Below are 27,576 nucleotides of genomic sequence, written 5' to 3'. Positions count from 1 at the left end.
CTGCAAAGCAGCCAATCAACAAGCGTCATACTACTTGCCCCAAGAGGCCATCACAGCCATGCCTACTATTGGCATGGCTGTGATTGGCCAGAGCACCATGTGACCCAGCCTCTATTTAAGCTGGAGTCACATAGCGCCGCCCGTCACTCTGCTCTGATTAGCGTAGGGAGAGGTTGCGGCTGCGACAGTAGGGCGAGATTAGGCAGATTAACTCCTCCAAAGGACTTGATTAACTGATCGATCTGCAGCTGTGGATCATTGAGCTGCTGATCCTCAATTGCTCACTGTTTTAGGCTGCACAGACCGTTTGTCAGTCTCATTTTTCTGGGGTGATCGGCGGCCATTTTGTGTCTTGTGGTGCGCCAGCACAAGCTGCGACCAAGTGCATTTAACCCTCAATGGTGTGGTTGTTTTTTGGCTAAAGCCTACATCAGGGTGAAGCTGTGACACCAAGTGCATTTAACCAGCAATAGTCTGTTCATTTTTTGGCCATATACAAAATCAGGGGCAAGCTGCGCCTGTCACCAAGTGCATTTAACCCTCAATGGTGTGGTTGTTTTTGGCTAAAGCCTACATCAGGGTGAAGCTGTCACACCAAGTGCATTTAACCAGCAATAGTCTGTTCATTTTTTGGCCATATACAAAATCAGGGGCAAGCTGCGCCTGTCACCAAGTGCATTTAACCCTCAATGGTGTGGTTGTTTTTTGGCTAAAGCCTACATCAGGGTGAAGCTGTCACACCAAGTGCATTTAACCAGCAATAGTCTGTTCATTTTTTGGCCATATACAAAATCAGGGGCAAGCTGCGCCTGTCACCAAGTGCATTTAACCCTCAATGGTGTGGTTGTTTTTTGGCTAAAGCCTACATCAGGGTGAAGCTGTCACACCAAGTGCATTTAACCAGCAATAGTCTGTTCATTTTTTGGCCATATCCCAGTCTAATTCTGTCACTAAATCCATACCGGTCACCCAGCGCCTAAATACTAGGCCTCAAATTTATATCCAGCTAAATCTGTCCCTAGTGCTGTAGCTGGGCGAGTTATTTAGTGTCCGTTCAAGCACATTTCTTGTTCTGGGTTGAAATACAATTCCCAATTTAGCAATTTCATAATTTAGTGGTTCCTGCTATATCAGAGCTCTTTGAAATCTATCCCAAAAAGGGTATATAATATTGAAGGTGCACATAGGGTCATTCAGAGTAACTTCACACACACCCGCTACTGTGTATTTCCAAGTCTAATTCTGTCACTAAATCCATACCGGTGACCCAGCGCCTAAATACTAGGCCTCAAATTTAATTCCCTCTAAATCTCTCGTTACCCACCGCTGTACTGTTGTTGCTGGGCAAGATATTTAGTGTCCGTCAAAGCACATTTTTTGTTCTGGGTTGAAGTACAATTCCCAATTTAGCAATTTCATAATTTAGTGGTTTCTGCTATATCAGAGCTATTTGAAATCTATCCCAAAAAGGGTATATAATATTGAAGGTGCACATAGGGTCATTCAGAATAACTTCACACACACCCGCTACTGTGTATTTCCAAGTCTAATTCTGTCACTAAACCCATACCTGTCACCCAGCGCCTAAATACTAGGCCTCAAATTTAAATCCCTCTAAATCTCTCGTTACCGTTGTCCTGTTGTAGCTGGGAAAGTTATTTAGTGCCCGTCAAAGCACATTTTTTGTTCTGGGTTGAAGTACAATTCCCAATTTAGCAATTTCATAATTTAGTGGTTCCTGCTATATCAGAGCTATTTGAAATCTATCCCAAAAAGGGTATATAATATTGAAGGTGCACATTGGGTCATTCAGAATAACTTCACACACACCGCTTCTGTGCATTTCCAAGTCTAATTCTGTCACTAAATCCATACCGGTGACCCAGCGCCTAAATACTAGGCCTCAAATTTAATTCCCTCTAAATCTCTCGTTACCCACCGCTGTACTGTTGTTGCTGGGCAAGATATTTAGTGTCCGTCAAAGCACATTTTTGTTCTGGGTTGAAGTACAATTCCCAATTTAGCAATTTCATAATTTAGTGGTTTCTGCTATATCAGAGCTATTTGAAATCTATCCCTAAAAGGGTATATAATATTGAAGGTGCACATAGGGTCATTCAGAATAACTTCACACACACCCGCTACTGTGTATTTCCAAGTCTAATTCTGTCACTAAATCCATACCGGTGACCCAGCGCCTAAATACTAGGCCTCAAATTTAATTCCCTCTAAATCTCTCGTTACCCACCGTTGTACTGTTGTTGCTGGGCAAGATATTTAGTGTCCGTCAAAGCACATTTTTTGTTCTGGGTTGAAGTACAATTCCCAATTTAGCAATTTCATAATTTAGTGGTTTCTGCTATATCAGAGCTATTTGAAATCTATCCCTAAAAGGGTATATAATATTGAAGGTGCACATAGGGTCATTCAGAATAACTTCACACACACCCGCTACTGTGTATTTCCAAGTCTAATTCTGTCACTAAATCCATACCGGTGACCCAGCGCCTAAATACTAGGCCTCAAAATTAATTCCCTTTAAATCTCTCGTTACCCACCGCTGTACTGTTGTTGCTGGGCAAGATATTTAGTGTCCGTCAAAGCACATTTTTTGTTCTGGGTTGAAGTACAATTCCCAATTTAGCAATTTCATAATTTAGTGGTTTCTGCTATATCAGAGCTATTTGAAATCTATCCCTAAAAGGGTATATAATATTGAAGGTGCACATAGGGTCATTCAGAATAACTTCACACACACCCGCTACTGTGTATTTCCAAGTCTAATTCTGTCACTAAATCCATACCGGTGACCCAGCGCCTAAATACTAGGCCTCAAATTTAATTCCCTCTAAATCTCTCGTTACCCACCGTTGTACTGTTGTTGCTGGGCAAGATATTTAGTGTCCGTCAAAGCACATTTTTTGTTCTGGGTTGAAGTACAATTCCCAATTTAGCAATTTCATAATTTAGTGGTTTCTGCTATATCAGAGCTATTTGAAATCTATCCCTAAAAGGGTATATAATATTCAAGGTGCACATTGGGTCATTCAGAATAACTTCACACACACACGCTTCTGTGCATTTCCAAGTCTAATTCTGTCACTAAATCCATACCGGTCACCCAGCGCCTAAATACTAGGCCTCAAATTTATATCCCGCTGAATTTGAATACAATACATTGGGCCAAATAATATATTTGTTGTTGTGGTGAACCATAACAATGAGAAAAACATCTAGTAAGGGACGCGGACGTGGACATGGTCGTGGTGGTGTTAGTGGACCCTCTGGTGCTGGGAGAGGACGTGGCCGTTCTGCCACATCCACACGTCCTAGTGTACCAACTACCTCAGGTCCCAGTAGCCGCCAGAATTTACAGCGATATATGGTGGGGCCCAATGCCGTTCTAAGGATGGTAAGGCCTGAGCAGGTACAGGCATTAGTCAATTGGGTGGCCGACAGTGGATCCAGCACGTTCACATTATCTCCCACCCAGTCTTCTGCAGAAAGCGCACAGATGGCGCCTGAAAACCAACCCCATCAGTCTGTCACATCACCCCCATGCATACCAGGGAAACTGTCTCAGCCTCAAGTTATGCAGCAGTCTCTTATGCTGTTTGAAGACTCCGCTGGCAGGGTTTCCCAAGGGCATCCACCTAGCCCTTCCCCAGCGGTGAAAGACATAGAATGCACTGACGCACAACCACTTATGTTTCCTGATGATGAGGACATGGGAATACCACCTCAGCATGTCTCTGATGATGACGAAACACAGGTGCCAACTGCTGCGTCTTTCTGCAGTGTGCAGACTGAACAGGAGGTCAGGGATCAAGACTGGGTGGAAGACGATGCAGGGGACGATGAGGTCCTAGACCCCACATGGAATGAAGGTCGTGCCACTGACTTTCACAGTTCGGAGGAAGAGGCAGTGGTGAGACCGAGCCAACAGCGTAGCAAAAGAGGGAGCAGTGGGCAAAAGCAGAACACCCGCCGCCAAGAGACTCCGCCTGCTACTGACCGCCGCCATCTGGGACCGAGCACCCCAAAGGCAGCTTCAAGGAGTTCCCTGGCATGGCACTTCTTCAAACAATGTGCTGACGACAAGACCCGAGTGGTTTGCACGCTGTGCCATCAGAGCCTGAAGCGAGGCATTAACGTTCTGAACCTGAGCACAACCTGCATGACCAGGCACCTGCATGCAAAGCATGAACTGCAGTGGAGTAAACACCTTAAAACCAAGGAAGTCACTCAGGCTCCCCCTGCTACCTCTTCTGCTGCTGCCGCCTCGGCCTATTCTGCTGCTGCCGCCTCGGCCTCTTCCTCCGCCTCTGGAGGAACGTTGGCACCTGCCGCCCAGCAAACAGGGGATGTACCACCAACACCACCACCACCACCTCCGTCACCAAGCGTCTCAACCATGTCACACGCCAGCGTTCAGCTCTCCATCTCACAAACATTTGATAGAAAGCGTAAATTCCCACCTAGCCACCCTCGATCCCTGGCCCTGAATGCCAGCATTTCTAAACTACTGGCCTATGAAATGCTGTCATTTAGGCTGGTGGACACAGACAGCTTCAAACAGCTCATGTCGCTTGCTGTCCCACAGTATGTTGTTCCCAGCCGGCACTACTTCTCCAAGAGAGCCGTGCCTTCCCTGCACAACCAAGTATCCGATAAAATCAAGTGTGCACTGCGCAACGCCATCTGTAGCAAGGTCCACCTAACCACAGATACGTGGACCAGTAAGCACGGCCAGGGACGCTATATCTCCCTAACTGCACACTGGGTAAATGTAGTGGCAGCTGGGCCCCAGGCGGAGAGCTGTTTGGCGCACGTCCTTCCGCCGCCAAGGATCGCAGGGCAACATTCTTTGCCTCCTGTTGCCACCTCCTCCTTCTCGGCTTCCTCCTCCTCTTCTTCCACCTGCTCATCCAGTCAGCCACACACCTTCACCACCAACTTCAGCACAGCCCGGGGTAAACGTCAGCAGGCCATTCTGAAACTCATATGTTTGGGGGACAGGCCCCACACCGCACAGGAGTTGTGGCGGGGTATAGAACAACAGACCGACGAGTGGTTGCTGCCGGTGAGCCTCAAGCCCGGCCTGGTGGTGTGTGATAATGGGCGAAATCTCGTTGCAGCTCTGGGACTAGCCAATTTGACGCACATCCCTTGCTTGGCGCATGTGCTGAATTTGGTGGTGCAGAAGTTCATTCACAACTACCCCGACATGTCAGAGCTGCTGCATAAAGTGCGGGCCGTCTGTTCGCGCTTCCGGCGTTCACATCCTGCTGCTGCTCGCCTGTCTGCGCTACAGCGTAACTTCGGCCTTCCCGCTCACCGCCTCATATGCGACGTGCCCACCAGGTGGAACTCCACCTTGCACATGCTGGACAGACTGTGCGAGCAGCAGCAGGCCATAGTGGAGTTTCAGCTGCAGCACGCACGGGTCAGTCGCACTACAGAACAGCACCACTTCACCACCAATGACTGGGCCTCCATGCGAGACCTGTGTGCCCTGTTGCGCTGTTTCGAGTACTCCACCAACATGGCCAGTGGCGATGACACCGTTATCAGCGTTACAATACCACTTCTATGTCTCCTTGAGAAAACACTTAGGGCGATGATGGAAGAGGAGGTGGCCCAGGAGGAGGAGGAGGAGGAGGAGGAAGAGGGGTCATTTTTAGCACTTTCAGGCCAGTCTCTTCGAAGTGACTCAGAGGGAGGTTTTTGGCAACAGCAGAGGCCAGGTACAAATGTGGCCAGCCAGGGCCCACTACTGGAGGACGAGGAGGACGAGGATGAGGAGGAGGTGGAGGAGGATGAGGATGAAGCATGGTCACAGCGGGGTGGCACCCAACGCAGCTCGGGTCCATCACTGGTGCGTGGCTGGGGGGAAAGGCAGGACGATGACGATACGCCTCCCACAGAGGACAGCTTGTCCTTATCCCTGGGCAGCCTGGCACACATGAGCGACTACATGCTGCAGTGCCTGCGCAACGACAGCAGAGTTGCCCACATTTTAACCTGTGCGGACTACTGGGTTGCCACCCTGCTGGATCCACGCTACAAAGACAATGTGCCCACCTTACTTCCTGCACTGGAGCGTGATAGGAAGATGCGCGAGTACAAGCGCACGTTGGTAGACACGCTACTGAGAGCATTCCCAAATGTCACAGGGGAACAAGTGGAAGCCCAAGGCCAAGGCAGAGGAGGAGCAAGAGGTCGCCAAGGCAGCTGTGTCACGGCCAGCTCCTCTGAGGGCAGGGTTAGCATGGCAGAGATGTGGAAAACTTTTGTCAACACGCCACAGCTAACTGCACCACCACCTGATACGCAACGTGTTAGCAGGAGGCAACATTTCACTAACATGGTGGAACAGTACGTGTGCACACCCCTCCACGTACTGACTGATGGTTCGGCCCCATTCAACTTCTGGGTCTCTAAATTGTCCACGTGGCCAGAGCTAGCCTTTTATGCCTTGGAGGTGCTGGCCTGCCCGGCAGCCAGCGTTTTGTCTGAACGTGTATTCAGCACGGCAGGGGGCGTCATTACAGACAAACGCAGCCGCCTGTCTACAGCCAATGTGGACAAGCTGACGTTCATAAAAATGAACCAGGCATGGATCCCACAGGACCTGTCCGTCCCTTGTCCAGATTAGACATTAACTACCTCCCCATAACCATATATTATTGGACTCCAGGGCACTTCCTCATTCAATCCTATTTTTATTTTCATTTTACCATTATATTGCGAGGCTACCCAAAGTTGAATGAACCTCTCCTCTGCCTGTGTGCTAGGCCTAAATATATGCCAATGGACTGTTGCAGTGGTGGGTGACGTGAAGCCTCATTCTCTGCTATGACATGCAGACTGATTCTCTGCTGACATGAAGCCAGATCCTCTGTTACGGGAGCTCTCTCCTCTGCCTGGGTGCTGGGCCTAAATTTATGACAATTGACTGTTGCAGTGGTGGGTGACGTGAAGCCTGATTCTCTGCTATGATATGAAGACTGATTCTCTGCTGACATGAAGCCAGATTCTCTGTTACGGGACCTCTCTCCTCTGCCTGGGTGCTGGGTAGTGTTGAGCGCGAATATTCGAAAAGCAAATTTTTTTCGCGAATATCGCAACTTCGCGATTTCGCGAATATTTCGAATATAGTGCTATATATTCGTAAAAACGAATATTCGTTTTTTGTTTCCCCCCCCCCCCCACAAAATTACAGTACACATATAATTGATTGTTTCCCAAAGGTCCAACAGCTCAGATCTTACTCACATTGCCTAGAAAGTGATTGAGGCGCGAATCTTCGTAAGGCGATTTTATTAGCGCACATGCGAATATCGGCACGTCCCAGAACAGAGGCAAAGGGCTTTGCATTCATACATTAGTGAATTGAGTTGCGAATCTTCGTAAGGCGATTTTATTAGCGCACATGCGAATATCTACACTTGTCCCAGAACAGAGGCAAAGGGCTTTGCATTCATACATTAGTGATTGAATTGAGCTGCGAATCTTCGTAAGGCGATTTTATTAACGCAAATGCAAATATCTACACTTGTCCCCAGAACAGAGAGGCAAAGGCCTGTGCATTCATATAGTATAGCACCATATTCGCGAATACGTAGAACTTCGTAAAATTCGATTTACGAATATTCGTATTTTTTATTTTACTTTCCACCTTACAGATTACATTGATCTGTACTCTGTCAACTACTGTCATCACCCCCCACTGTATCTCGATTGATTCCCAAAAGTCTCACATTCCCTAGAAAGTGATTGAGGTGCGAATCTTCGTAAGGCGATTTTATTAGCGCACATGCGAATATCTACACTTGTCCCAGAACAGAGGCAAAGGGCATTGCATTCATACATTAGTGATTGAATTGAGTTGCGAATCTTCGTAAGGCGATTTCATTAGCGCACATGTGAATTTTGCATAGCATATGTATTATGCGATAATTCGAATTATCGCATATGCGAAATAATAACGAATTTGAATAATCGCGAATATTTTACGAATATTCTTTCGAATATTCACAAAATTTCGCGAATTCGAATATGGGACATGCCGCTCAACACTAGTGCTGGGCCTAAATTTATGACAATGGACTGTTGCAGTGGTGGGTGACGTGAAGCCTGATTCTCTGCTATGACATGCAGACTGATTCTCTGCTGACATGAAGCCAGATTGTCTGTTACGGGACCTCTCTCCTCTGCCTGGGTGCTGGGCCTAAATATATGCCAATGGACTGTTGCAGTGGTGGCTGACGTGAAGCCTCATTCTCTGCTATGACATGCAGACTAATTCTCTGCTGACATGAAGACAGATTCTCTGTTACGGGACCTCTCTCCTCTGCCTGGGTGCCGGGGCCTAAATATCTGAGAATGGACTGTTCCAGTGGTGGCTGACGTGAAGCCTCATTCTCTGCTATGACATGCAGACTAATTCTCTGCTGACATGAAGACAGATTCTCTGTTACGGGACCTCCCTCCTCTGCCTGGGTGCTGGGCCTAAATATATGCCAATGGACTGTTGCAGTGGTGGCTGACGTGAAGCCTCATTCTCTGCTATGACATGCAGACTAATTCTCTGCTGACATGAAGACAGATTCTCTGTTACGGGACCTCCCTCCTCTGCCTGGGTGCTGGGCCTAAATATATGCCAATGGACTGTTGCAGTGGTGGCTGACGTGAAGCCTCATTCTCTGCTATGACATGCAGACTGATTCTCTGCTGACATGAAGCCAGATTCTCTGTTACGGGACCTCTCTCCTCTGCCTGTGTGTGTGCTGGGCCTAAATATATGCCAATGGACTGTTGCAGTGGTGGCTGACGTGAAGCCTCATTCTCTGCTATGACATGCAGACTGATTCTCTGCTGACATGAAGCCAGATTCTCTGTTACGGGACCTCTCTCCTCTGCCTGTGTGTGTGCTGGGCCTAAATATATGCCAATGGACTGTTGCAGTGGTGGCTGACGTGAAGCCTCATTCTCTGCTATGACATGCAGACTAATTCTCTGCTGACATGAAGACAGATTCTCTGTTACGGGACCTCCCTCCTCTGCCTGGGTGCTGGGCCTAAATATATGCCAATGGACTGTTGCAGTGGTGGCTGACGTGAAGCCTCATTCTCTGCTATGACATGCAGACTGATTCTCTGCTGACATGAAGCCAGATTCTCTGTTACGGGACCTCTCTCCTCTGCCTGTGTGTGTGCTGGGCCTAAATATATGCCAATGGACTGTTGCAGTGGTGGCTGACGTGAAGCCTCATTCTCTGCTATGACATGCAGACTGATTCTCTGCTGACATGAAGCCAGATTCTCTGTTACGGGACCTCTCTCCTCTGCCTGTGTGTGTGCTGGGCCTAAATATATGCCAATGGACTGTTGCAGTGGTGGCTGACGTGAAGCCTCATTCTCTGCTATGACATGCAGACTAATTCTCTGCTGACATGAAGCCAGATTGTCTGTTACGGGACCTCCCTCCTCTGCCTGGGTGCTGGGCCTAAATATATGCCAATGGACTGTTGCAGTGGTGGCTGACGTGAAGCCTCATTCTCTGCTATGACATGCAGACTAATTCTCTGCTGACATGAAGACAGATTCTCTGTTACGGGACCTCTCTCCTCTGCCTGGGTGCCGGGGCCTAAATATCTGAGAATGGACTGTTCCAGTGGTGGGTGACGGGAAGCCAGATTCTCTGCTATGGAACCTCTCTCCAATTGATTTTGGTTAATTTTTATTTATTTAATTTTTATTTTAATTCATTTCCCTATCCACATTTGTTTGCAGGGGATTTACCTACATGTTGCTGCCTTTTGCAGCCCTCTAGCTCTTTCCTGGGCTGTTTTACAGCCTTTTTAGTGCCGAAAAGTTCGGGTCCCCATTGACTTCAATGGGGTTCGGGTTCGGGACGAAGTTCGGATCGGGTTCGGATCCCGAACCCGAACATTTCCGGGATGTTCGGCCGAACTTCTCGAACCCGAACATCCAGGTGTTCGCTCAACTCTAGTCATATCCCTTTTTGATATTAGCTATATGTTCAGCTAGCCTGGTCTTCAAGGGACGTTTGGTTCTCCCTATATATTGTCTCCTACAGGGGCATTGAATAAGGTAGACGACTCCTGTTGTGTTGCAAGTTAGGCAATCTTTAATCTCCCATGTATATTTGTTTTGTGTTGAAGAGATAGTAGTAATTTTTCTACACATGGGATTAACCTTGCATGCCATGCACTTCCCGCATTTAAAAAAGCCCTTTAGATTCATCCAAGTGCCTAAAATGGTGTTCTCCTTTTTCATTATTTTATGGTTTTTAATTGATGGAGCTATTTTTAGACCTAAATTAGGCACTTTGGTGAATATTAATGCCGGGTTAGTTGGTAGTAAGTGGCCTATCTTTTTGTCACTTAAAATATGATGCCAATGGGTTTTAATGATTTTCTGTAGCCGTTTGTGGCTGTTGTTAAATGGAAAAATGATTTTATTATTAATAACCTCACTGTCTTGTATTGCCTCAGTCTTACTTATTTTATTCGTGAAAAAGGTACTTCTGTCTAGTTTCCTAGTTTTTTCCAGAGCTTGATTGATTATTTTTTCGGGGTATTGTCTTTCCATAAATTGATCTTTCATCCTAGCCGCTTCCTCCTCAAAATCTTCATCTTGTGTACAGTTTCTTTTTATCCTACGGAACTGGCCATAGGGCACATTGATTAACCAAGTCGGCAAATGGCAACTGGAAAACTGTATGAAACTATTTTTTGCGGTAGGCTTCGAGAATGTATTGCAAATGTACCTTTGTTCTTTTGTTCTAATTTTAAGATCCAAAAATTCTGTTTCATTTGCAATACTTGCAGTAAATCTCAGGTTTAGCTGGTTGTGATTAATTTCTTCTAGGAAAAGATCTAATTCTTCTCTACTTTTATTCCAAATAAAGATGACATCATCTATAAATCTCCGCCATAGGACCAGATCCACCCCCAGCCGGGGCTTGATGACATTATATTCCCATTCTGCCAAAAACAGATTGGCATAGCTGGGGGCGAATCTGGTTCCCATGGCGGTTCCGCACTTTTGTAGGTAAAAATTACCTTCAAAATAAAAATAGTTATGGGTCAAGATGTAATTAATACCCTCTAAAATAAATTCAATACAAGCTTCGTCCATTGTTCCATCTCTTCTTAGTTGTTCCCCTACTGCTGATGTACCTTGTTGATGGTCAATCACAGTGTATAGTGACTGGACATCAAGAGTGCCCATAATCCACCCTGTTTCAATTTGCATTTCTTCCAATATTTTAATTATGTGGGTTGTATCTTTAATGTAGGAGGCTGTTTTCTTCACTACCGGTTGCATCTGTACATCTATATATTTAGATAAATTAGACGATATTGAGCCAATACCCGAAACTATCGGTCGGCCTGGTGGTTTGTCCAGACTTTTGTGTACTTTGGGGAGACAATAGAAGACTGGTAGTCTCCCTTGTGTCCCCAAAATAAAATCGTGTTCTTGTTTAGAAATTACTGTACATTCAAGACCTTTCAAACACAATAGTTTCAGGTCTTGCTCAAAGCCATCTAGAGGGTCTTTTTTCAACTGAATATATGTTTCGCTATCAGTTAGTTGGTGTAGGCATTCTTCATTATAATCTGCAGTATTTAAAACGACCACTGCCCCCCCTTTGTCTGCGGGTCGTATTGTGATGGCTTCATTTTTTTGTAATTGTCTAATAGCATGATGTTCCTGTCTTGTTAGATTATCCTGGCATGTAAATCCTACTTTCAATTTACGTATATCTTCTTCCACATTTCTTTGAAACGTGGCCATTTCAGCACTAATTTCATGTCTGGGAAAAAAGGTGGATTTATTTTTTAAAATGGATCTATCTGATTGTGTCGGTGTATTTTCTTCATTATTGGATTTTTTAAAAAATGCTTTTTTAAACATATGTTTCTTATGTATTTTTGGATCCCTATGTATGCGGAAAATTTATCTAGTTTTTCAGTTGGCGCAAATTTCAGACCTTTTTCCAATAGTTTTATTTGTGAGTTACTAAGATTAATTGAACTTAAATTGATTATTGTCGTGTTTTTATTTATCAATGTCTCCTGTGATATCTTGTTCTTTCTTGAACTTCTTCTGGTTTTTTTCTTACTTCCGTGTGATCTTGGTGATAGTTTTTCCTGGAGTCCCTTTGGTTCCTTAAGGGATATGTGTTGTAAACTCTGCCTTGGGGATTGTGGTGTTGGTGATTCTCCTGTGTGGAATAATGGTTCTTGTGTCTCAAGTTGTATCTGTGTGTCGGTGATTCCTGAATGTGGGTTGGGGGAGTGTGTTCTCTGTGTCTTATTCGTGTCTTGTGATGTGCTGGGGTATGATCTAAAAAAGGTTCATTGGATAGTTGGTCATATCTGTTAGGATAGACAGGATAGAAAATGAAATAATAAATAGAAAAGGAAGGAAACACCAAAATTCCCAGAAGAATCACCAAATAGAAAAAAGTAGGGACCACCCAAATGTATGTGAGGAGAACCCCTTTAATAATAAAGAAAGAGAGTAAGATAATACACATAACAGATATGCGGTAATGGTTAATAACAGATATGACCAACTATCCAATGAACCTTTTTTAGATCATACCCCAGCACATCACAAGACACGAATAAGACACAGAGAACACACTCCCCCAACCCACATTCAGGAATCACCGACACACAGATACAACTTGAGACACAAGAACCATTATTCCACACAGGAGAATCACCAACACCACAATCCCCAAGGCAGAGTTTACAACACATATCCCTTAAGGAACCAAAGGGACTCCAGGAAAAACTATCACCAAGATCACACGGAAGTAAGAAAAAAACCAGAAGAAGTTCAAGAAAGAACAAGATATCACAGGAGACATTGATAAATAAAAACACGACAATAATCAATTTAAGTTCAATTAATCTTAGTAACTCACAAATAAAACTATTGGAAAAAGGTCTGAAATTTGCGCCAACTGAAAAACTAGATAAATTTTCCGCATACATAGGGATCCAAAAATACATAAGAAACATATGTTTAAAAAAGCATTTTTTTTAAAAATCCAATAATGAAGAATACACCGACACAATCAGATAGATCCATTTAAAAAAATAAATCCACCTTTTTTCCCAGACATGAAATTAGTGCTGAAATGGCCACGTTTCAAAGAAATGTGGAAGAAGATATACGTAAATTGAAAGTAGGATTTACATGCCAGGATAATCTAACAAGACAGGAACATCATGCTATTAGACAATTACAAAAAAATGAAGCCATCACAATACGACCCGCAGACAAAGGGGGGGCAGTGGTCGTTTTAAATACTGCAGATTATAATGAAGAATGCCTACGCCAACTAACTGATAGCGAAACATATATTCAGTTGAAAAAAGACCCTCTAGATGGCTTTGAGCAAGACCTGAAACTATTGTGTTTGAAAGGTCTTGAATGTACAGTAATTTCTAAACAAGAACACGATTTTATTTTGGGGACACAAGGGAGACTACCAGTCTTCTATTGTCTCCCCAAAGTACACAAAAGTCTGGACAAACCACCAGGCCGACCGATAGTTTCGGGTATTGGCTCAATATCGTCTAATTTATCTAAATATATAGATGTACAGATGCAACCGGTAGTGAAGAAAACAGCCTCCTACATTAAAGATACAACCCACATAATTAAAATATTGGAAGAAATGCAAATTGAAACAGGGTGGATTATGGGCACTCTTGATGTCCAGTCACTATACACTGTGATTGACCATCAACAAGGTACATCAGCAGTAGGGGAACAACTAAGAAGAGATGGAACAATGGACGAAGCTTGTATTGAATTTATTTTAGAGGGTATTAATTACATCTTGACCCATAACTGTTTTTATTTTGAAGGTAATTTTTACCTACAAAAGTGCGGAACCGCCATGGGAACCAGATTCGCCCCCAGCTATGCCAATCTGTTTTTGGCAGAATGGGAATATAATGTCATCAAGCCCCGGCTGGGGGTGGATCTGGTCCTATGGCGGAGATTTATAGATGATGTCATCTTTATTTGGAATAAAAGTAGAGAAGAATTAGATCTTTTCCTAGAAGAAATTAATCACAACCAGCTAAACCTGAGATTTACTGCAAGTATTGCAAATGAAACAGAATTTTTGGATCTTAAAATTAGAACAAAAGAACAAAGGTACATTTGCAATACATTCTCGAAGCCTACCGCAAAAAATAGTTTCATACAGTTTTCCCGTTGCCATTTGCCGACTTGGTTAATCAATGTGCCCTATGGCCAGTTCCGTAGGATAAAAAGAAACTGTACACAAGATGAAGATTTTGAGGAGGAAGCGGCTAGGATGAAAGATCAATTTATGGAAAGACAATACCCCGAAAAAATAATCAATCAAGCTCTGGAAAAAACTAGGAAACTAGACAGAAGTACCTTTTTCACGAATAAAATAAGTAAGACTGAGGCAATACAAGACAGTGAGGTTATTAATAATAAAATCATTTTTCCATTTAACAACAGCCACAAACGGCTACAGAAAATCATTAAAACCCATTGGCATCATATTTTAAGTGACAAAAAGATAGGCCACTTACTACCAACTAACCCGGCATTAATATTCACCAAAGTGCCTAATTTAGGTCTAAAAATAGCTCCATCAATTAAAAACCATAAAATAATGAAAAAGGAGAACACCATTTTAGGCACTTGGATGAATCTAAAGGGCTTTTTTAAATGCGGGAAGTGCATGGCGTGCAAGGTTAATCCCATGTGTAGAAAAATTACTACTATCTCTTCAACACAAAACAAATATACATGGGAGATTAAAGATTGCCTAACTTGCAACACAACAGGAGTCGTCACCTTATTCGTTACCTTATTCAATGCCCCTGTAGGAGACAATATATAGGGAGAACCAAACGTCCCTTGAAGACCAGGCTAGCTGAACATATAGCTAATATCAAAAAGGGATATGACAAGCATTGTCTATCAAAACATTATAAAGATGTACATAATAAAGATCCCACAGGCCTGGTATTCATGGCATTGGAAAAGGTAGACAGACACTGGCGTGGTGGAAATTACATCAAACAGATGTCTAGGACAGAATCCAAACATATTTATCAATTTGGATCTCTGCTGCCAATGGGCTTGAATGCTGAACTAGAGATTTTTGGATTCTTGTAGACTGGGTGCCCCCAGTCCGACTCTTGCGACTCAGTCAGGCCGTTTATCGACACTGAGTCGTGGACTCGGCTGCGGGCCCCCAGTCGTACACCCTATCAGTCGAAATTTATATTCAACATCTGTATAGTCTGAATGAAATGTGCATTTTTATCCCAGTATAAATTATTTTAATATTTTTCTCGCTCAAAAGTCTTTTATATATATTTTTATATTTTAAAGTGTATTTTATATTTTATGAACATTATTTATGTCAATTACATATATGGTATACCATTATTTTCATTTATCCATTATCTTAAATTGTTAAAATTGGATATTTAAATGATTGACGGGTTTTAGATCAATATATGTATTAAGAAAAAATGAAGAAACAGTATCTATATATAGTAATTTTATTTTTATTATTGAAGTTTTAGCACAAATATTACTATTGCAGTATTATATGTCACTTATCCAGAAAAATGACAATATCTTGCATATGCAACCTGCAATTTCAAATTGGTTTTTTGCAAAGTATAGAAAATGCTAAAAGGAATCTATAATATGAAAAACGCATGTATGCGAAAAAAAACGCACCAAAAACACATATAAAGAAACGCATGCGTTTTCTTCCGAGTTGAAAGTCATTCCAGTTATCCAGGATTTGGTGCAATCTTTGGACATAAAAAGCGGAGAAACACAGGTGTTGGTGTACCACTGACGAAGGGATAGAGTTCCCGAAACGCGTCTGGGCACACACCTGTGAAAGAAATCTCCGCAATCTATGCATGGCCATGCAAATATTAATATAAGCAGAAGAATTTGAACTATCGAGACGCCGAGCACAGAATCTTGTGTATCATTCAGGACGTATACCTCCTCCGAAACTCCGCGAAATCCCGCGAGATCAGAGAACAGCACATCACAACAGCTACAAGCTAGACGCCGGAGCTGCTCTCTGCCGCTGAATTATTCAACACGCTCACAGAAGCGTTCGTATGGTTCGGAGTGGAAGGTAGGAACATCACATTTGTATCCTGCTAAGTCTACACGGTACTTGATTAAACCATCGTTACTTAAGATACCAGAGTACGTGTTCACACAGGAACGGCTTGATTCGCCCGCTTATTATTATCATTGGAGTGATATCCGTGAACTGTTCTGAGTTGCGCATGAAAATTGAGGCGCACTTTTTGTTACTAACTACTCAGATTGGCTACATTTGCACGACCTGACTTATTCGCTCATCACCAACCTTGGAGCGATATTTATGAACTATTTTAAAGTGCACATGGAAATTTGATATGCAATTTTGTCATTAACTGCCCAGATTGAGTATATTTATACCAGTGACTTCGGATTTTAGTAACAGTTTCTCATACATGTGAATTGTTATGTATTTATTTATTGGAAGTTTTTAGTTTACATTTCTAATATACGCGTTATTATTGTGATTTAATAAATATTTTATTCACAACTAACTGGTGCCAGGTGTTGAGTGCTCGCCCTAATTTTGATTTTAGCTATTTTTCATTACTAGAGGAGGGGTGTTCCTCTTTACTGGGCTAGTAGCACCTGATCCAGAACTCTGCCTGAGGTGAGCCACCATTTTGAGTCTAAAGACTGTATCTTTATTGCCCTGACTCTGCCGTTTACAGAAACACCCCATATGTGGCCGTAAACTACTGTACGGTCACACAGCGGGGCGTAGAGTGAAAGGTGCGCCATATGGTTTTTGGAAGGCAGGTTTTGCTGGACTGTTTTTTTGACACCATGTCCCATTAGAAGCCCCCTGATGCAACCCTAGAGTAGAAACTCCATAAAAGTGACCCCATCTAAGAAACTACACCCCTCAAGGTATTCAAAACTGATTTTACAAACTTTGTTAACCCTTTAGGTGTTGCACAAGATTTAATGGAAAATAGAGATACAATTTCAAAATTTCACTTTTTTGGCAGATTTTCCATTTTAATATTTTTTTTCCAGTTACAAAGCAAGGGTTAACAGCCAAACAAAACTCATTATTTATGGCCCTGATTCTGTAGTTTACAGAAACACCCCATATGTGGCCGTAAACTGCTGTACGGGCACACGGCAGGGTGCAGAAGGAAAGGAATGCCATACGGTTTTTGGAAGGCAGATTTTGCTGGACTGTTTTTTTTTACACCATGTCCCATTTGAAGCCCCCCTGATGCGCCCCTAGAGTAGAAACTCCAAAAAAGTGACCCCATTTTAGAAACTACGGGATAGGGTGGCAGTTTTGTTGGTACTAGTTTAGGGTACATATGATTTTTGGTTGCTCTATATTACACTTTTTGTGCAGCAAGGTAACAAGAAATAGCTTTTTTGGCACAGTTTTTTTTTGTTATTTACAACATTCATCTGACAGGTTAGATCATGTAGTAATTTTATAGAGCAGGTTGTCACGGACGCGGCGATACCTAATATGTATACAATTTTTTTTATTTATGTAAGTTTTACACAATGAATTAATTTTTAAAACAAAAAAAAGTTTTAGTGTCTCCATAGTCTAAGAGCCATAGTTTTTTCAGTTTTTGGGCGATTATCTTAAGTAGGGTCTCATTTTTTGCGGGATGAGATTAGGGTTTTATTGGCACTATTTTGGGGTGACTTTTTGATCGCTTGCTATTACACTTTTTGTGACGTAAGATGACAAAAAATTGCTTTTTTTACACCGTTTTTTTTTTTACAGTGGTTTACGGTGGTCACCTGAGGGGTTAGATCATGTGATATTTTTATAGAGCCGGTCAATATGGACGCGGCGATACCTAATATGTACACTTTTTTTTATTTATGTAAGTTTTACACAATGATTTCATTTTTGAAACCAAAAAATCATGTTTTAGTGTTTCCATAGTCTAAGAGCCATAGTTTTTTCAAGTTTTTTCAGTTTTGGGGCGATTATCTTGGGTAGGGCATGATTTTTGCGGGATGAGATGACGGTTTGATTGTTACAATTTTGGCGTACATACAACTTTTTTGATCACTTTTATTACCTTTTTTGGGAAGTAAGGTGGGCAAAATTTCAATTTTATCATAGTTTTTTATTTTTATGGCGTTCACCGTTTGGGTAAAGTAATATGACCGTTTTATAGATCAGGTCGTTACGGACGCGGCGATACCAAACATGTGTAGGGAATTTTATTTTTTTCATTTTTAATCAGTGATAAATGTGTTTATTGACTTTATTTTTGACCCAGACCCACTTGGTTCTTGAAGATCAAGTGGGTCTGATGTCTGTATAATACAGTACAGTACAATATATATTGTACTGTATTTTACACTTTGTCTGAACAGATCTATGCCTTTTAGCACAGATCTGTCAGCACCATGGACAGCAGGACGCCTGAGAAGGCGTCCTGTTGCCATGGGAACCTTCCCCGTCTGCTCAGTAGTGGTCAGAACTGGGCAGACGGGGAAGGGTAAGGACGGGGCTTCGGGGGGCTGCCTGGGAGCTCTCTCCTTCTCCATTCGGGGGGCTGCAAAGGCACAGCAGCCCCCCGATGGGAGAGGGAGGGAGCTCCCTGCGCTGTTAACCTTTTCCATATAGCGGTCCGTACGGACCGCGGTATGGAAAGGGTTAAACGGCTGACATCGCAGCACAGATGTCAGCCGTTTATACCAGGGTGCCAGCAATGTGCTGGCACCCTGGTATACCCACTAGACGCCAACGATTATTCAAGGGGAGGCGGGCGGGGGATCGCGATCCCGCCTGCCGCACCGCCCGCCTCCCGCCCGCAACCCTCCCCCTGCACTCAGGGGTGCAGGGGGGAGGATACAGATATATTTTAGGAATACTAAAGTTTCTGATCAGAAACTGCAGATATCGCAGCAAACCGCAGGTCTGAATTGACCTGCGGTTTGCCGCGATCGCTGATATGGGGGGGGTCACGGGACCCCCCGGCGCATTTAGCCTAGGTGCCTGCTCAATGATTGGAGCAGGCACCGGGTCCCGATCACTGCCAGCCGCACGTACGCCCTGTGTCTTTAAGTACCAGGGCACAAGGGCGTACCTGTACGCCCTATGTCCTTAAGGGGTTAAAGAGTAACTACAGTACACTTTTTTACTCAGATAAACTGTGTACAGTAAGTACATAGTTATAACCTATTAATATACTTCATTCACTTGTTCCGTTCTTTTCCCTGAGTAAATTATTTTCGAAAATCATCTATTTAAGTCCCTAAACTTGTCATCCACCACCTGTTGCCAAATGAGTTTCGTCTTCATCTCCAAGGACTCTGAAGATGATTTTTCAACTAGTGTAGGCAGGTCTAGCATTGAACGCTCATCTCCACTATAGTCACATATTTTTGGTATACCTGCGCTGTTTCAGCTGCGTCTGCTTCAAGCTGTAAAATAGTTCCTTACTGTGTGCCAATCAAAACTATGCTGGTATACCATGTGACTGCATGGTACTGTGAACATATGACCATAGCTAGAGCCAGTCCCACTAGTTTAAAAATCATTTAAAACTATTTTTGGGCAGAATTTACACAGGGAAAAGAATGGAAAAGGTGAATGAAGTATATTAGTAAGCTATAACTATGTACTTACACAATGTATCTCAGTAAAAAAAACTAAAAAAATGTAGTTAAGAGGTTTTCTGACTGTAAAGAACTGTAGTCACATGGTAATTTCACCCACTGCAAGCTCTAGCAGCATAAAAACAAAGGTGCAGCACAATGCTGAGTAAGAAAATGATATGAAAAATAACTACTTCTGATGTATCTAGTCTATATTTTTATAGGTTTGGAAAACCCCTTAAAGGGAACCTGTCACCAGGATTTTGGGTATAGAGCTGAGGACATGAGTTGCTAGATGGCCGCTAGCACATCTGCAATACCCAGTCCCCATAGCTCTGTGTGCTTTTATTGTGTAAAAAAAAACGATTTGATACATATGCAAATTAACCTGAGATGAGTCCTGTACATGAGATGAGTCAGGGACAGGACTCATCTCAGGTTAATTTGCATATGTATCAAATCGTTTTTTTTACCCAATAAAAGCACACAGAGCTATGGGGACTGGGTATTGTGGATGTGCTAGCGGCCATCTAGCAACTCATGTCCTCAGCTCTATACACAAAATCCCGGTGACAGGTTCCCTTTAAGGGTTTCATTTTAACATCAACTCTTATAGAGATCCTGGTTTGTCAGTTACATTCAGTACAAGAGATAGAGGGTTATATTCAAAACACAATGATACCTCCACCCTAGCCATCTAGATTATTACTGCATGCTTCAATGGAAGATCAGGCAGGAAACGTCTATCTATTTGTCCTCGAACAAGCTGTGTGATGTTCCTAGGATGAGATGGCCTTACCTTTCTACCACATCTTCTCCATTCCAGCATGTTGAACCATCTCTTACTGCCAGGTCCCCATCACACAAACGCTCTGCCATTGTGGTATAAAATGTCCTTGAAGGCTTCATGTACTTAATGAATTCGCTGAAACAAAGACAGACTGATCAACCAGTGCAACACGCATAATGTCAGAAGGACACAACATGCACAGGCTAAGCTGTAATGTGTAAGGGTATGTAAGGGTATGACCAAATCAAGTGGCTGTGCTGAGTACTGTGCAAGTACTGTACAACCACATTGCTTCTTCTGTCTTTATTGTCAATGGCCATGCAGTTTTGCGGTTACCGCGTGGCCACGTGGCCATTAACAATGAATACAGAAGAGGACAATGCAGGTGCAGTAGGTTGATATGATGCAGCTGTGCAGTACTCAGTGCCAGGCAGTGGCATCCAAAGCGCAGCATGGCCACTAAATATGGTCATACCCTTATGCTTCTCAGAGAGACACACAGCGGTCCAGTAATATCTGCCTCCATACAGCACCATATTATGGAGATAATCTCCCCTAGAATACATCATTAGATGGAGCATGAAATCTGCCCAAAAAATCCATATGCCTCTTTATAAAATTGGATAAATATGAATGTACGGTATGGCCCATTACACTGCTATGGGTGCCATACTACGGGTTCATAAAACTCAGAGGTCATACAAGTCCATAATGCTGTTATCTCCACAAAATGTTCAAGTGCTCTGTCTCCAACAAGGATATATGTCTAATTTCCAGAATGTGTGATCATTGCAAATATCTTCATACGCCACTAACATTGCAGTGCATTATTTAAATGATTAATTCCATTTAGCATGTGAAAGGAGGCCATATAGGTTCACAGCTGCTGAAATGTATACGGTTAGGGAATGGCAGCAAAAATCCTTGTGATACAGCGGCCAAACGATCTACAACTATAATGTTCCTTAATACTTACTTCCAGCAGAGGGCAGTACTAGGCAAAGACTTTCAAGCCCTACACTGAATATGCTCCGACAAATAACTGGTTTATATGAATATATATGAAACTACTATATTTCTGTCATTACATAGAAAATCTGTAAACACTCTTTATAATACTAAAATGCATCACATTATACACGGCAGACTGTCGATGTAGCCTGAGGTCATTGCCTATTGAAAAATATACAGTCGGGGTAGAAAAAAAATAGTCATGTTTAAACACACATACAAAGCTATCGTCGTGTGAATGTGATATAGTATATGTGCATTCACTCTCTACATTTTCTGTTAGCAGCTATCTATGTAGGGATCCTGTAGCCATAGGTACATTCATACGACAGTGAAAAAAAACAACCGTTAAAACAGATACAGTCAGTTTTTTCATGGCCATTTTGCATCCATTGTCACGGATGTACCAAGACATACGGACGTCCCCGCGACAGTGAGTGGCAGGAGATCTTTGAGACTGGCAACACATGGTTTGATTTGACATGTTTACCTTGTGGATCAATAGGCGTTTGTGTTCTTTCTGGTACTGGCCACACCTTTAACCTGCAGGTGTTGCTATTGTGGTCATTTACCTTTCCCTATTTAGGGCCCATTCACACGTCCGTAATTTGGGTCCACATTCGTTCCGCAATTTGCGGACCTATTCGTTCTCTCTGGAACGGATGCAAATCTGCATTTTCAGGATCCGCATCCACATTTTCGGGATCCGCATCCATTTTTTCGGGATCCGTTTTTTCAGGATCCGCAATTCCGTTCCTGAAAAAAATAGAACATGTCCTATTCTTGTCCGCAATTGCGGACCATAAAGGCATTTTCTATTATAGTGTCTGTAATGTGCGGTCCTCAAATTGCGGACACTTACGGACGTGTGAATGGACCCTTATAGTTGTTTCTCCCACAATGCTGTGCGGTTTATAGCTTCAGTTTGACCTGTGGATAGCTGGTGTTTGGATCTCAGCTGAGTTTCTGATGCTGCCATAGCTTCTTAGAAGTTAAGTGTTACCTTTCCCTTTGTATTTTGGCTTTTCTTTTTGCTGCATTTCTTTGTTGTTTTTTATTAGGCCTTAGGGAGACTCCCGTTCATCCTTCCTTTTGGAGGAACGGCATGTCTCTTTCCTGTCATTAGTACCAGAGTGCTTTAGGGTTAGATAGGACTTTAGGTATTCCTGTGTATGAACTCACCTACCTTTGGGGTCTGTTCATACTGGTAGTCAGTCAGTCAGGGCTTTCATTAGGGTTTTCACTAGGATGTGTCTATCTTTCTTCCTTAGTTTTCAGGCCATATTTCCTTTTCCCTTTCCCTCTTATGTTCGGCGTGGGGTTTCCCTCGCACACTAGAGTGTGACATCCATTTTAAGGTCGTCTATTCCTTTTTAATGGCCATTTTGTATCCATTTTGCATCAGTTTTGACGGTCAGTAAAAGCCGTAAAACCTTTTTTTTTTTTTTTAATCCCAACCCCTACATGCCCCCTATAGTACCCCTTGGAAATCAAATGGCACCTATTGTGAATAAATCCCCCCTTTTTGACTTCCATTATGAATAATGCACCCCTTAGGGGCCCCAGTATGAATAATGACCTCCTCAGTGGCCCCAATTGTGAGTAATGACCCCCTTTGTGCCCCCCAGTATGAATAACGACCCCTGTTGTAACCCCAGTAGGAATAGTGACCTCCCTTGTGTCTTCAGTAGGAAGTATGGTCCCTCTTAGTGTTCCCCATTCTGCTGGTGCCAAGAAAAAAAAGAAACTCACCACTTGGACACTCAGGAACATTCGCTTCTCACTGGAGGGAGCAGGACCTGATGTCCCCAGTGTGATCAGGTGATCATCGCGCAGGGAACTGCTGCTTCCAGTGAGTAGCAAATGTTCCCACAAGTGGGGAGGTGATTTTTTTTTTTTTTTTACATAGCATACCAGTTTTTAATGACCTCTAAATGAGTGTACTCCTGTCTAAACAGCCATTAAAAACAGGCCAATTGATTTCAATTGGGTCCATCTGGCAGTGAAAACAGTCAAAAATAGGACAAATCTTATATTTAGACAGCTGCTACTCACTGGCTGTTGAAAAAAATAGCAATGTGAATAGCCCCAAAGATTTTTATTTGTTCTGAAAACAGCCATAAAACAACTGTCACATAGACGTCATGTGAATGCAGCTTTAAGATGGCCCTAGACCTTAGCTGTCGGCCGAATGTTGGATCAGCCAAGTTATTATGGAATCCCCTTATGCCTGTACACATGCTCAATTGGATTCATGTCAACCTCATTAGACATACCTTTAACACTTCCTAATGAGCTAATGAAGATGTTTTTTTCAAGTATCCTGGCATCATGTGCCAAAACAAGCAGGTGACTGTATCAAATAGCAATTCTGCTATTCAAATGTGACCTTTTTTGACATAATTTATGCACAATTCCAGACCGCTAAATAAATACATACCCTAGAACAGATCTTTTAATCAAAGAGATTGCTTGAGAGTGACCCCTAAATAAATTCAGTCTTCAGACCAGATTCCTAAATTCAAACCCCTGACCAGTCCCAAAATTAATTCATACCCCAGATCAGACCCAAAATTACTTTAGATCCCAGATTAGACTGCGAAATTAATTCAGTATCCCGATCAGACACGTACATTAATTGATACCCTAAACCAGACCTTTAAACTGAAGGGGTTGTCTGAGAGTTTAAATTGGTATTCCCATCTGGGATATTGATGGAATATCGGTAGGATATGCCATCAATGTCAGGTGCGGGTCCTACATCTGGAATCTCCTATCTCCAGAACGGGCCCCCCAAAGTGAAGAGAGAGAAGCCGTATATATTTGTGGCCATCCCCCAGTTTACCACTATGGGAGTTACGAAAATAGCAAAGCGTTGGCTTGTCTGTTTCTGCCAGTCCCCATAGCGGTGAATGGAATGGTGGCTGCACTTGCATGTTGTGCTCTCCATTCACCGCTATGGAGCTTTTGAAAATAGCTCAGCCAGCTTGCTTGGCTATCTTCATAACTTTCATACTGATGAATGGATAGCATGCCGCACATGCATGATGTGCTTTCCTTCACTACTGGGGCCCCATTCTCTAGTCAGGATGGTAACATCACCACTAAGTACACTGATTGGCTGCAGAGATCATATAGATTTCTTTATTCCTGCAAAGTAGACAAAGACCAGTTTGAACCACGAGATCATCAGCGGATTTTCCGTAAATAGTTTTATTTTTTGAACTCTTGGAAAAAAACCTTTCTTTCACACCCAGACTAGACCCCTGATTCAGTTCAGAACGTGAACACATCCCTAAATTTAAATCCCAGACCAAACCACAAAATTAATACAGATCCAAGCACAGATTCCAAAACTAATTAAAGGGGTTCTGCCGCCGGCCCACTGACGTCACGACTAGTATCAATTAGCATGGACGCGGCTAAGCTCTGTTCACTTGAATGGAGCTTAGCCGCGCCCACGCTAGTTGATACTAGTCGTGACATCAGTGGGCTGGCGGCCCGGCAGTAAACAGTGAGAAGGCCGCGGCGCTACTGGAGTGCCGCTGCCTTCTCAAACAGCTGATCGGCGGGGGTCCCGGGTGTCGGACCCCCGCCGATCAGAAGCTGATGATCTATCCAGAGGGTAGATCATCAGTTAAATGAAAGTGCAGAACCCCTTTAAGACCCCACACCAGAACCCAAAAGTAATTCAGACCCCACCCAGACCCCAAAAGGAATTTACAATTGCGTATAACATGGCTATGCTGCCATTCATTCAGATATTGTCCAGGTCACTTTATTACTTTTTTAAATTCCCACTTCCTCAATGGTCCCCATGGCTGTCATTTCTTCAGCTACAACTTACAGCATGTCCTGACAGTCCGCAGCCACATGAACCATTGCCCTGTATAAGATAACAGGGTGAGACCATGAGTCTGTTTCTGGGGAAGTTCATAGAACAATGCTTCCTTCACCAAGATGAATAAACTTTTAATATATGGTCACAAATTATTTTAATGTTGGCACACTGGCACACACACTCATACAAAATGACCACTGTAAGCTCTGCTGTAAACATTTACATTACTGCAACATGAAACCATTCATACTGCTGCCTAAAACTAATTTTCAGCCAGCTCTAGAGAAAAATATGTATCTGTCTACCAGAGATGAATGCATTTTACATGTTAATACTGCACAGCTGGATTTGCCAGGTCCTACAAGGAGACAAGCAGCAGCCAAACATAATGTTATTGTCCAGCAGGAGGCTGAGGAGCACAAACATTCCAAGAGGAGCAACCGACCAGGCCAAACGGCGGAGGAAAGATTGAAGGTAAGCAACCAACCCATGCAGAATATCTTACCGAGAGATTCTTTTCAAACTGCGTGGCCTGTCATTCTTCGAAGCTTTCAGAGGCAGAGAGCTGGAGAATTCAAGGTGGAATAAAGAGCACCACCCGAGAGAAGGGAAGCAGTGTATCAGGCAAAGAGCAAGAGAAACAAAGGAAAAAGTTAATCAAATTAAAAAGTGTGTTTGATCTCATCCTACATGCAGTGGCAAAACCATTTGGAGATGGAAGAAAATGAGGGTTTGGAGATCATGCACAGCAGAATCAAAAGATCAGGAGAATCATCCATGAGGGTGTTCAAGAAACATGATGCAGAAGTTACATGCAATGCAATGAGCAAGAATAATCTTCAGATATACTTTTTGAAGGACATGAGAAACATTGCCTGGGTTTTATGATGACTTCCAGAATACCTTCTTAAATTTCCTAGAGAGTGGAGTTTTGTAACTGGTGGCGATTTCACCACCTCTTCTTCTTTCATGGCCTTCTCTTCAGACTGTTGTTTGACAGGACTTTCTTGTAGTTCTCCACACACCTTTTCTACCTATATGGGAATACATAGAGTGTAATGAAAAACTACAGGAGGAGGTAACCATATCGGATTAGAACACCTTTCACAACTACTAGACATGATCTACATTTTCTTCTGAATATACTGCTTACCATATATTGTATCGATCTTGAGGAACATCATGTCTTACACTCTATTCACCTTCAATGTTGGTGGATTGGTGGATTCTACCTAACTATAAGGCTGGCCAAACATCTTCCATGCCATCAGCTGACTAGTCTCTCAACTAGCCCATACATGTGAACATTTGGCTTGGATGAGTGTGCACTTGTTGATAATAGTAAAGGGTCTAAGCTGCTGCCAGACACTTCTGGCGATGGCATAACTCTTGCAAGAACAAAGAACTGGGCATGCTAAAATTCAGCATTCCTATGCAAGGAATAAAGAATATTGTTGGGTTTATATGTACGGTACCAGTTTGGACATAACTTTTCATTCAATTTTTTTCTTGTTATTTTCTACATTGTAGATTTATACTGAAGACATGAAAACGATGAAGGAACAAATATTGAATTAAGTAGTGAACAGAAAATTGTTAAACCAGAATTTGTTTTATACAATATATTTAAGATTCTTCAAAGTAGTCCCTTTTTCATTAATGACATCTTTGCACACTTTATGCCTTGTCAATAGTTAATTTTTGGAATGTCATGCCCTCATAATGTGTTTGAGACCATCAGTTGTGTTGCACAGAGGTAGGCTTAGTATATGGTTCCATATCATGGCAAGAACCATTCAACTAAGTAAAGAGAAATGAGAGTCCACCATTACTTTCTGACATAAAGGTCACTCAATCAAGAAGATTTCCAGAACTTTGAAGGTAACGTCAAATAATGAAAACCATCAAACGCTATGATGAAAATGGCTCTCATGAGGACCAACCTAGGAAAGGAAGACCAAGAGTTACCTCTGCTGTAGAGGATACATTCATTACAGTTACCAGCCTCAGAAACCATAAATTAAGAACACCTCAACTTACAGCCTACATAAATGCTCTACATTGATAAAGAACTAGACACATCTTACCATCAACTATTCAGAGGAGACTGCGAGAATCAGGCCTCTCGCTGCAGAGAAGCCACTATTGAGGGACAACAGCATAAAGACGAGTATTGCTTGGGCAAAGAAACA

At 42.8% G+C, this 27,576-nt stretch overlaps 1 protein-coding gene across 1 annotated transcript in view; it reads right to left on the bottom strand.

The window, feature by feature from the left end:
* Positions 1-27,576, bottom strand: part of LOC122934592 (glypican-5-like) — a 257,402-nt gene that overhangs the window by 207,234 nt on the left and 22,592 nt on the right. Inside the window, exons 2-4 of the mRNA XM_044290171.1 lie at positions 26,288-26,418; positions 25,890-25,949; positions 20,542-20,667 (exon numbers count right to left, since the gene is read on the bottom strand). Coding sequence (XP_044146106.1) covers positions 20,542-20,667; positions 25,890-25,949; positions 26,288-26,418 — 317 coding nt within the window. The remainder of the gene's footprint in view (positions 1-20,541; positions 20,668-25,889; positions 25,950-26,287; positions 26,419-27,576) is intronic.

This window comes from Bufo gargarizans, chromosome 4 (assembly GCF_014858855.1).
Source record: "Bufo gargarizans isolate SCDJY-AF-19 chromosome 4, ASM1485885v1, whole genome shotgun sequence".
Lineage (NCBI taxonomy): Eukaryota > Metazoa > Chordata > Amphibia > Anura > Bufonidae > Bufo > Bufo gargarizans.
The sequence above is the reverse complement of the archived record's forward strand: the minus strand, read 5'-3'. Positions and strand labels throughout refer to the sequence as shown.